At 37.8% G+C, this 12,508-nt stretch overlaps 1 protein-coding gene across 1 annotated transcript in view; it reads left to right on the forward strand.

Moving 5' to 3' along the window:
• The window catches only part of LAMA4 (laminin subunit alpha 4), a 96,229-nt gene that overhangs the window by 47,130 nt on the left and 36,591 nt on the right, over positions 1-12,508 (forward strand). Inside the window, exons 9-17 of the mRNA XM_053974038.1 lie at positions 989-1,100; positions 2,995-3,162; positions 3,907-4,100; positions 4,593-4,709; positions 6,326-6,474; positions 8,446-8,587; positions 9,615-9,711; positions 10,482-10,598; positions 11,215-11,400. Of these exons, the coding sequence (XP_053830013.1) occupies positions 989-1,100; positions 2,995-3,162; positions 3,907-4,100; positions 4,593-4,709; positions 6,326-6,474; positions 8,446-8,587; positions 9,615-9,711; positions 10,482-10,598; positions 11,215-11,400 (1,282 nt within the window). The remainder of the gene's footprint in view (positions 1-988; positions 1,101-2,994; positions 3,163-3,906; positions 4,101-4,592; positions 4,710-6,325; positions 6,475-8,445; positions 8,588-9,614; positions 9,712-10,481; positions 10,599-11,214; positions 11,401-12,508) is intronic.

Genomic DNA, 12,508 nt, shown 5'->3' on the forward strand with positions numbered 1-12,508 from the left:
AAACTCAAATATGGGAGCAGGTAGAGGGCAAAGAAGCAACACAAAGGGAAGTGGAAGAGAAAATTTAGGTTTGTGTGTTTTTAATCAATACTTACTTAGCAGAAAGGGCTCATAAGACTTATACAGACCATGCTTGTGTTCAAGAGAGCTTTGATTAAATCAACTCACACTCACAGCTCTGTACCTGTGAATATCTGTCCGAGCTCACACGCCTCAGTGTCCCTCTCTGCAGCTGGTGGGCAGACTGATTACGGCATTAGGTTTTCTATGAATATTTAGTGAGTTTGGATAATAATATTTCATTTGCAGTACTATCTGGGGATTTCTTTCCTCATTCCTTGGTTTTACTGTCCCTGAGCAAATAAATTCAGCACTTCCTCTGGTCTTTTCTCCCTGGTTACTTCTAATGCTAGTTCCACATCAATACTTGTGGTTGCTTGTAAGGCAGGGAAATACTGACCCCAGACTCTGACAGTGGAAGACCACAATAGTAATTCTGAATATATTGAGCTCTATGCTATTTCAGGGTACATTTATGGAAAATGGGTGCTAGGGCCTTGAGTGGGTTTTGCAGAGACATGCAGCATTTTCTCTTCAGAGCATTTTCTGTTCAGAGCATTTTATGTGCAGGTCCCCACGTCTCAGGGGTTACTGCAGATTCTGATCTAAACCACAAAAACAACAAAATGAGCCAGGCCCACTGAATACCTAGGAGACTCAGCAGATAGAGTTTTACATCTGTACCCAATTTATGAAAATTTAATTGCAGCAAATGATGGATAAATATGGAATAAATTTTAATCTCTCACTCTGCAATTCTGAAACCACTGACAAGACAGATCTTCACTTTGAACACCTTTAAATACTACTTTATATGATAAAAAGGACTTCCATGTGCTCACCAGGAGAAAGCAAAATGTGTGTTTATACTGCTTATCCTCACATCTGAAAAAAAATCTATTGTTTACCTCTCATGGTTTATTCATAGGGAAATGAAGCATCCAGCAAAGGCCGACTGGTACAGAAGGAAACCACGGAGATCAACAACCGTGCTTCTCAGCTTGTGCAGCAGCTCAATGATATAAGAGATAACATTGAAGGTAAATAGATTCATTTTTGGTTCATCTCAGTGTCAAGAATGCATTAATGAAACCTTCATGTATTAATGGATCATCAAGAATTTTTACCGTCCTATATATCAAAGGAAAATCTTCTGGTATATAGGACAATATGCAATTTATGGCAACAGTGAACACCCTCTCAAGCACAACTGCACTCAGAAAAGATTTCCTAGTCAGAGATAATCATCTTCATCTGGAATATCTATGACATACCATTATCATCCTGAAATATAAAAATGAGATTAAACCAATTGCAGCCTCTTCAATACCCGCAGAAAGGAATGAAACCCCAAATCAATGTACTCAAAAACACCCCTGTCCCCTGTACAGCTGTGACATGAAAGCCTCCATCCTGCTGCAGAACAGATTTCCCCCAGTCTTCAGCAAAGCCAACAGTATGCCAAAGCTGTCTATGGCACCAGAATAGAAATGCTGACTGGTAGCTGAGGTAAAACAGCCCTTTTCCAATTGAAAATATTTGACCTGATCAGTTCTATCTTGGCAGTTATTGCAAGCCATCTGGCAACTTGTGTAAGGAAGAGTGGTTATATATCAGCTGTTATCCTTGCTTATCCTTACCTCTATGGGTGGTACTTCATTACTTTCTCTCAGGAAACATGGTTAATATTTCAATCACAAATAAGAGCCAGACTAAGACCATAGAGTATGTTTTATTTGTACTGTCTTTTTACACCTCTGATGCTAAAAAAACATTGACTGTCTGGCCATCTATCACATTTCATTTCTACAATTTTTGAGTAAAAGTGTCAGCATGAGCCTCACTATGTGTCACTAACAACCATGGTTGATGTCTGTGGATCATCCTTTTGTATCATTAATTGGTTTGGAGCAGGACAGGAACCACATAAGGTAGATATGCATCTAATTTGGCACACAAATAGCACAATCACATTAAGCTGTTCTAGAAGAAACAGTGTCCATGGCTGTGAATAGAATGAAAACAGTTAGAAACAAGTAAGTGAAAATTATTTCCACCATGCTCAAAACTGTTCTTCTACAGAGGCATCACCCGTGTGCACACACATGTGCCAGCATAAGAAAAAAGAAATCCATGGAGCCCTGGTCATCATCAGTTTCTGCTCAGTATGAGCCTTTAAAGCTTCACTAATGAGCTCAGGGCCTAGCAAGAGCAGGCATACAGACACTCTGCCAAAGAATCAGTGGTGCCACAATTACACACCTATTTTTTACCAAAATCTCCCATAAGAATAATGCTGGTTTTGCCAACTTTGGTATTCAAGGCCAGGGAGTGAGAAGTGAGCAAACTTTGTAATGATTACACTGGGAATGGGTAAACTCAGTTTCAGCTGCAGGGATACAACAATGTTTTTTGAACTGAGACCAAAAGCTTGAAATAGTATCTATCTCCAAACCAGCTAGGCAGCATCAGGCCAGAAGCCATATGTTACCTCCTTAGGGTGCCTCAAACTTCTGCAGATGGAAAATGAGGTTACTTCAGTTTCCTTAGCATTGTTATTATTTTATGAACAGCAGCACTTAAAAACCATGATCCTAGATGAAAATCCCAGCCAGCTACATGCCACAGAATCCAAAATAAAATTATTATCCCAGCTTATAAGAAATGTCAAGCCAAATAATGCACACAACCCACGTCTGTTTAATCCCATCCTCTTCTGATGAGACCTCCACATGCAACAGAAAGTGTGAATTATTTAAAGGTTTAATATTAAGGTTGGATTAAACATAATAATTATCTACTATGGAGTTGAAGATAATTAAAACTTTGTTTTGCCATCAGTATCATCACAATTCACAAAAGTAGAAGTAGTCCACAGTATTTATTTCTGTGTAGTCATACTGAATCAACCATCTGTTCCTTTTTCCCCCCTAGAAATCAGCAGCAAGTCAAAATACTATGCCATTCAACAAGAGCTGAGCCCTGAAGAAATTGCCCAGAAGCGGAGCATGGCTGAGGAGATGCTGAAGGAGATCAAACGTCGAAAGCCTTTCATTAATCAGAGGCAACTTGCAGATGAGGAGGAAAATGCAGCAGAGGAGTGTGAGTTTTAAATCACTTTTCCTTTCAGCCACGTGCTGATGTTCAGCTGGCAGGTGTTGGGCAGCTCTAGGTGTACTGCTGGGCCCCTGGGGAGGACCAACAGGCACTTGGCAAGCACCAGCTCGTGTGCTGGAGATGCTGCTGCTCCCAAAATCCTGCCCCAGTCTCTGCTGGTGCTCGGTGCTCCTCACAGCAGAATGGGGAGGAAAAGGTCTGTGTGTCTGTGTGTGCCTGTGCACTGCAGCACCTCAACAACAGCTGCTTAGGAAGGTTCATGGCAGGGCTGGCATTGCTCATGTGAACCTCTTCCCCCCTGCCTATGGGGACAGCGAACACCAGCAGAGAGAGAAAAGCTGCTGGCATGGGAAAAAGTGGCAGCCTAATTCTCACAGCTTAATGAACATGAGTCAGAACATGAGGCATAAAGACTGTCTTCTCCAGAACAGGCTGCCTAGGTTTAACAATGAAAAACAAATGAAAAGTAGGCAAAGACAGATCTAGTTTCTTTTTATAAAATATATTTCAGAGGGGGGAGTAATAGGATTAAAATGAAATAGTAAAATGGGAGGCATCTTTCCTTCTCAAAAAGGAGGGAAAATTAAAATCTAGGTATATAATCCCTCAAATGAGCTTTACAAAATGTGTTTTACTGTCGCCTGAGTAAAAGTAAAGAAATTGCTGTATAGGTAAAGTTCTGTCAGAAATCCAAGCTTTGGATTTATTGGCCTCTTATTTTTCTCCCAGTGCTACAGCAAATTGAAGCATTTCACGAAAAGTACAATGACACCAGGTCCCTGGTAACTGATGTGCTGGAGCAGCTCAGCGAACAGGATGTGAAGCTGTCAGACCTGGAGGAGGCATTAGGCGAGGCGCTTGGCTATGTTACACAAACAGAGGATATAAACAGGGAAAACACAGCCAGGCTCCAAAAACAGGAGGTACTGTGCACTACATTTATCATAAGTCTTGACTGTGAACACTCCATCTCTGCCACTGCTTAAAACAGTAGATTATACACAACTTAGATTCAGGAATCACGCTGGCTTTACTACTGACAAGGAAAAGAGATCTGTAGATTTAAACTGTAGATTTAAAAAAACTCCAGAAAAATGTAGTCTTCAGATGACTATGAAAAATCCATGTTTCATTTGTCTCTGCTGTGCAATGAATAGTGCTTCATTCCAATAGCATCTTAGGTTGTAACATAAAATGAAGGTTTTTTTTTTTAATCATCCAACATTTCTTTCACAAAACAAACAAAAATATGTAGCAATTAGACATGTCTTGGAAAATCAGACTTCCAATATGTCTAAAATCTATTTAGTTCACTGCTATCTTTTAATAAACTCCAGCACATTTAAGAAAAATGATTAACATATCAAAGCACAAATGGTATTGGATGCAATTTATGTTTTGAGCTTTCTTTTTAGAAACAACATGAGAAGACAAAAGAGCAAATGGATGAAGTGAACAGCATTCTGCTCAGTGCTACAACTATTTTGGAAGGACCACAAAAGGTCAATTCTGAGTTAAGTGAAGTAATAAAGGTAAGTGCCTCAGTGGCTTGTTTAAATTATACATCCAGATTTTTTGAAGTCATATGTTTAGATCACTAATGGAAAAACTCTCCTTCTTTATACTGCTTCAGTGAAATACTGGTTAATATTCCCTGAAAAAGTAGATGGTTTTCTTGGATGAAAATCTCTGTTATTACTATTTACTGCCTAAAAAAAATTAATTCTAGTATAAGGACACATTACTGTAGGTAAAGCTTAATGAAAGATTTTGCTACAGAGTTCTCAATTATTTCAATACATGCAGCTGCCAAAAGATGTTCTGGTAAAAGACTGCATTATATGCTAAATTTTTTTTCCTGGTGCTTATGAGTGAGCATGGAAGAACACCAAAGATCCCAGATATCAGCATTAGAACCGGGCACTGTGTCAAACATATATAACCAGATTGTCACATAGAAATCCTTTTATGGAACCATAGACTACTATCCAGTGTTTTGAATCAGACATGGTGCTGAAGGAAATTTGTAGAATTTTTTAGGGTTTAGCTTTTCTATGAGAAGGTGAAGAAAATAAAACTGGGAATTTGCTAATTAAAATATTTTACAAAGCTGCTTTCTTTCTTCATGACTTATTTTAAAATTTTGAAATAATTGAAGAAAAAATAAAATTTTCCACAAGCATTCATTTTGGTCACAGTTGCCAACTTCTTGACACAAAAGCATTTACCAAAAGTCATTAATTTTTCTTTGAAAAAATAATTTGAGAAAACAGAATGACAACTCACTTTGTAACTATCCCTGTGTTCAAGCAGTACGTTGGGATTTTTCTCTGGTGTTTTGTCCAAAACCAATTGCTGCAGTTTATCATTTTGGGTTCCCCATTGAGGATGTTCACGGTGCAAGGAAGGAAGCACGATGCAAACATTATACATTGTCCATCCTCATCAGCAACAAGTATTTTCAGATTTTGCCCATCCATCCTTTTTCCCTCTCTCTGTTTCATGCTTTTTCATATATTTTGAAACACATTTATAATCACATTTTGCCACATTTCTAATCTTCAAACACATTGGCAAGCTTGTGTACTGGAGAGAAGGTGAATAAAGGCCATTTGGTCTTTCCACAAATATTTAATTAAAGGAAGAAACATGGCTAAGGCAAAGGGATTTCAATGTCTCCTTGCCTGTACATACATAAGTAGTATTTAGGTGGACTGATTTACAGATTAGACTAATCCAAGATGTCCTAGCATGAGGAATCTCTCTGTGCAAGGAGGCAGAAAGGGGACGTGAAAGACTTGAAAGAGGCAGAAAGACTTGTCATTGGCACAATTCTGGAGCAAACATACAAGACATATAGTAAGACTTTTACCATCTTTCTTTCTTTATTTTATGCACCTGTCTCCAATGCCTTCTTAAGTGATTTCTGGAATTTTTATTTATTTTCATCTTCGTGCATTTGTCTCTATACTGGCATTCACCATTAGATCTTTCTTCTTTTTCTCTTAAAGATGTAAAATAAAACAACTATAACAGAAATAAAGGAACATTATAATAACATAAAGGGTAAAAAAAAACCCATAATAATCAAAATACAGACTTGATTTTTTGCAACTTTCATCTTTCCTCCCTTCCCTGTTTTGTTTAGAATGCATCAGGGTTCTACGCAGAAATAGATGGAGCAAAAAAGGAACTGCAAGAAAAAATAGCCAACCTGTCCCTGTTTGATGATGATCTGGTAGAAAAGGCTATGCATCATGCACAAAACCTAAGAAGACTTTCTGATGAGCTGGATGGGTAAAATTTCACTTCAGCAGACTCTGTTCATACAAGTGCCACTTACTGAACAGCTGAAAAGACAAGCAGAAGCACAGTGACAATAAATAGGCACTAAACAAATCAGTGTTAAGTCATGTGTAAAAGGACTTGCCATGATCCACACAGAACAGCTGAAGCTGAGCTAGGCAAAAGCTATGAAACTTTTTAAAGAATAAGTATATATCTTGCATGACATTCTCTCTAGTCTAATTGAGCATGTTCCCTTCCTCTTCCAAAAGAATAGGAAAGGTGGATTAGTGAAAAGTGAAATAATACAAGCAAGATTAAATGGGGTCCGCAGAAACTGCTCATGTCAGTAAGTTCATTTACATTAAAACAATGTTTAGCATTACAGAGCACAAAATGAGCTTTGAGATAATTTTTATCCAACAGTTTTACAGATGGAGTAGTTCTGATGCTCAGTAGGTTGTGTCCCAATAAAAGTGGCTCACAACAACATCAAAAACTTATTGTAAGGCTTTATATTTTGTTGGAAGATACTAAATGCATCAACATTATACCAATTTACTAAAAAATCACTTCTAAATAAATTTATTTTATTTACAACTAGGACTATCCATGGGAAAATCACTGCTGTAAATGAATTCTTAAATAAAATGTGTCACCAAAATCTACCTTAAGTAATATCATAAGCATATGCTTTTGGAAGATAAGCTTACAACTATTGTTCAAGTATATTATTTAAATACCAGTTGTTTCTTAATATTCGTATGCCCTAGATAGGAGATTAAAATAGAGGGAAAAAATAACAGATGGTCTTCTTTTATGCAATTGTATAAAGCTGACATCTGAAACTGTTCTATAATGACACACAAACTACAGGAACATAAAAACCAAACAATATGTTCCGTCTGAGATCAGCTAAGTGGGGACAGCAGACTAACTTGAAAGAAAATACCCCATATAGCTACCCTTCCTCCCTTCCCAAAATAATTTTAAAATTATTACTAAGTCCAACACATTAGGAATTTCACAAAAAGCAAACAAAAGTAACTACAATATACCCAGATGGAGTAATGCTGACTCTATTATTTGTTGAGAAGATTGTCCTGCAGTGAAACTTTAATCCTTTAAAGCATTTAGCCTGTCTTCAAAACATCTTGGTTTTATAGGTTTGCTTTATTAGCCTGTTAGGCTTTTATTTGATAGAGTTTATTGTTTTGCCATAAGGGAATTTAGCAGAAAATTCTTGCAATAATGCTGAATCTGGAAATTTAATAATCTCTCAGTGTGCAAACACTTTGAAGTGAATGCACACGTGCAAGTACATCTTTATTTAGAACCTATTTCTAAAATATACTTTGAAATCTGCTTATCACCAGAACATTAAAAAATAATATTTATTCAAAATTGTTAACAGATGAATGTTGAGCCCAGAAGTATCTTCTGTATGGAATCTCCCCTGAAGGCCAGTTATCACCTAACACACAGATCAAAACCATGCTATCAAAGGTTTCTTTCAGTCTAACTTCCTGCCAATTCTCATGGCTAGGGGTAGTTCTTCATCTGATTCTCCCCTTTTTCCATTTACCTTTGGAAAATATAAACAAGACAGTGATACATCTGTCCTGGTCACAGGCACACATAGGTCTTTCCATTCATGGATAGGAATTATTCCTAAAGAAGGATTACTGATAGACGTGTTATTCTGTTAATTTATGGAATAGCTAATCTAGAAAAAAAAAAAAAAAAAAAGATAAAAACTGAGTAGCCATTTGTTGCTGTTCACATAAATGTTAAGGGCAAAATTCTCAGAGTTAAATGGCAGGGAAGATTCTTCTATCCACACAGTTTTCACCTGCTTCAGATTGGCCAAACACAATGAAGAGAATACCAGTTAGGCCAAGTATGTTTACATGTGTGATTATGTAGTCAGAAACTACTTTGATTCAGTTTGGTTTCTTTCACCTTTTACTCTCTTTTTAACAGGAATTTGTATGGTGTTGATTCAAATGGTTTGGTACAAAGGGCAATCAATGCTTCAAATGTGTATGAAAACATTGCCGGTTATATTGAAGAAGCCAATGAAGTTGCATTGTTGGCACTGAACACAACAAACCGGGTCAAGGATGTAAGTAATTTTCATAATACCAGCTTTTACTTTACAATGTTTCAGGGACTTCAGGCATCTAAATGTAAAGAAAAAACAACTTTTGTCGTCTAGCAGTATTGAACTTCACACTACACAGTTTTTTCCTTTATTATTTCCTGAATTAAATCCCATGTAGTTAATTATTCTTCCAGTCTGAAGTCTCTTGGTATTTGAAAAGACACAAGAAGTTTTTCTGTCCCTATCCCAGAGGGTGATGCTGCTCTGTGTTGTCACTCACATTGAGACATTTCTGTGAAATTACAGACAGCTCCCTACTCCTGTGGGAACCTGAGCTGGCATTTAGTGCTTGAGTCCCCCTACTTCACTGAGTGCCATGTGGCAGGAAATGTGCTCAAGACATCACTGCATCTCATAGCTGATCAGGCTGAAATGGGACAAAGCCCAGTCATACACTCAGTGTAAGGAGTAGGATGCTAATTTTTTCTCTGGCCTTACTGTTCAAAAATAGTTCACATGTATTTTTTGTGTGCCTGTAGTTACCAGTCTGTATACATGCTATTTACCAGCAATTTATTAGTGGGATAGCAAGATAATTTGGGTAGATTAAAGGGGGCTGAACCCCAGAGGGCTGAGGGATTTCAAGTCCAGCCCTCTGTTTCCAGCATACTGCTGCAGACTGCAAGGCAGCTCCCCATGAAGTGAAAGCATTTATCACCTATCTGAGATGACAGTAGAAACTAGGAGTCCCAGTTCCTAAATATCAGGCAGCATTTAGTCATGTTGACTAAACTGGAGCTCATAAATTTTCTCCATCTTTGTTACTCAGTAGTGTTGTTTGGAAAACCATACACTTCTCTAAAATTTTGCTTTTCAGACTTTTTTCCAATCCAACTGCCAATCTTAAATGTTAACAAAGCAAATGAAACTGCAGTGACTTTGCAGTTGCATTTATATGGAGGTAAAATATTGTCCACAATTAATCACAAAAAAGTGGAATATTTGATAAGGATTATTCTGACTTTCTTTTTTTGGAACATGCTTATAGGCTGCAGTTGGAATTGATACTCAGGTCCTTTACCATAAAGGTAAAAGTGAAGAACTTCTCATCCGAGCCATGCAGCTACAACGGACAGCACATGACAGTAAATATACATCCTTTCTACTTCCCCAATCAGCTTATAGCCATGCACATTAAAATAAATTTCAGAAGCACATCACTAGGCAGAACTACTGCTGCAACAGAATAGGTTGTTGATTGAATTTACCACACAAAGTACTTGAAATGGCCATGGGCACAGTTTGAGTAGCTCATGTTTTGTCCTCCTACTAGATACTGATAGTTTATTTCATTCATGAAAAGTCCATTTCAGATACAACTACCGTTTTAATATGTGACCCTGCAAACTGTTGTTCACTTGTAAATACACTCAATTAACTAGTTCAATTAAAACCAAATCACAGCATCTTAAATGTTCAGAAGGCTGGATTTCACCAGTGGAGGGTAATAATAAATGTTAAAGTAGTTTGGCCTTTCTTCACTGCAAATGAAAGAAAGATCTAGAATTACAGGATTACCTTTTAAATTTTTCAGGACCTTTTGAGTTCCTTAAAACTATTTCTGTGTACCGGTTGCAGCTATTCTCAGCACTTTTGGTAAAGCAAGGAGAAAGAGTACTGACTGGAACACAGCTCTCCAGATTTTTGGAAGACACCCTGTGGCAAGCAGGGGTGCTGCAGGGCTGTTTTTTTCCTTTAGATTATGTAAAGTGTGCATGTCCTAAATTTAAAAAGGCCATGGTATATTGTCCATGGTATAGTAAATGCCTAAGGACATATCTCCCCAGGATTGAATTTACCTTTCTAGCCGCCACTTGGACGCCCCTCAGCTGTACCTCCCCTTTTCTCCCCACAGGCAGTGGTTACACCATAGCAGACACCAGCTGGCAAGTCAATGGCTCTTTTGCCAGAATGAATGCCCTGCGGAGTCAGCTGATGAGAGCCATCGCAAAAATGCAGTCAGCAGAGACAGGTTGGAAGAGGAACTTTGTCTCTATGATGCTTTATCTTCATACATTCACGAGCATATTTTTATCTTTGAATATGGATATGAAGTTGCTACTAAGAGTTCAGCACTTAAAAGAGTTTGGCTGAAACTACTAGACCTAGATATCAAATATCCAGCTTTAACACTTTCATAATGAAATTAAATATTTTGTCATTATTTTGAAATTATTAACATTCTTCTTGCACTCTGTGCTAGTCTTGGCTATGGTAGAGTTAATTCTTTTCACAGTGGCTAACATGGGGCTGTGTTTTGGATTTTTGTTGAACACAGAGTTGATAATACAGAGATGTTTTTGTTGCTACTGAGCAGGGCTTACACAGAGCCAAGGCCTTTTCTGCTTTTCATGCTGGTGAGGAGACTGGGGATGCATGGGAGGCTGAGAAGGAGCACAGCCAGGACAGCTGACCCCAACTGACCAAAAGACTATTCCATTCCATATGACATCATGCTCAGTGTATATAAACTGGAGGGAAGAAGAGAAAAGGGAAGGGGAATACAGAGAGTGGGGAGGGATGGAACACACAACACGCTTGAATATTTGAACGAGTTCATTTCCTATCACTCCCTATTTGTTCTGTAGTGGAGGCCAGAGAGCGTTTGGAGCAAGCTCAGCTGAAGACTGCAGAGGCTGTAAGTGCTACCACGACAGTAACGCAGGCTACGACCCCCATGGATGAGAACGTGAGGCTGTGGTCCCAAAACCTGCAAGACTTCCAGCACAATTCAGAGGCATTTGACAGTGCTGTGCATTCAGCTGGGGATGCAGGTATGGTGACCTAAAGTTTGCCATTCCTCAGTGTTAAAATATCAGGGAATCATTGCAATAATACATTATTTGAATTGTTTACATTGCATATTCATTACATATAATCTTCTAGTATTCTACCTCCATGAAAATTTTCAAAAATTAGCAGTTGTCTAGGTCTTGACTATATTTTAAAAACACTGGATCTTCAGGGACTTCCAAAAATTATTTAAACATTTAAGTGCTGAAGACTTACTGAATTCTAATTTGTTTTTATCAGGGTACCAAGGTCACACTGAATGTTAAACAGCTTGTTTAAACACTTCTTGCTATTATGGTTGGTGATTTAGGGTTTTTTGTCTGTTTGCTTTTTAACATTGAGAAGCATTTGAAAACAGAGCCCTTTTGTCTTCAGGAGTGCAAACATGGAGAAGAAATGGTCCCTCACTTGATGAGCTTGTAGTCTAAACAAAGGGGTCAAAGACGATAGAGGAAATAAAATATTTAAGCGGGATGATTTCTGGAGAAGCTTGTAAACATCATGTTAATTCCACTTTTATTATTGGAAACATTGGAAAACTTATTATGAAAAATTTCAGGCAAATAAAAAGACAAAAGAAAAGCTAAGGCAGACTACAAAATTAAAATGAAGATGATAGGCAAGAGTAGAAAAAGAGACATGAAGATGAAGCTGAAATAAAGTGACTTTAGAAAGAAGGAAAAGAATAATTGGGGAAGAAAATAATCAATCTAGAAACAAAAATATTTGGAATAAAAAATTGATTACAGCACCATTACTTATTGCTCCATGTATTCTTGACTCTGCTCAGGAGGCTCACTAATCCTAAAATATTTATGGCTAGGGAGGCTGGAAGTCCAGAAGAAGTAACTTCCTTAACATATTTGATGATACCATCGGCTGCAGACCTGTTCAGTGATGTCTTGCCTTCTAAAAGTGCCCCAGAGAAATTCCATAACTTCATTGACTCTGTCTCCAGAAAGTCTGAATCTCAGATCTGCTGCCCTAAATCCTTTCTCCTTCTGTCAGGAAGTTTGCAGGTGTCATTTTACTGCAAATGGTGTTATGAGCATCAAACCCAACATTGTTTCTAGTGTTCCAAAGTCAGTC

The sequence above is a fragment of the Vidua macroura genome, chromosome 3, assembly GCF_024509145.1.
Source record: "Vidua macroura isolate BioBank_ID:100142 chromosome 3, ASM2450914v1, whole genome shotgun sequence".
Classification (NCBI taxonomy): domain Eukaryota; kingdom Metazoa; phylum Chordata; class Aves; order Passeriformes; family Viduidae; genus Vidua; species Vidua macroura.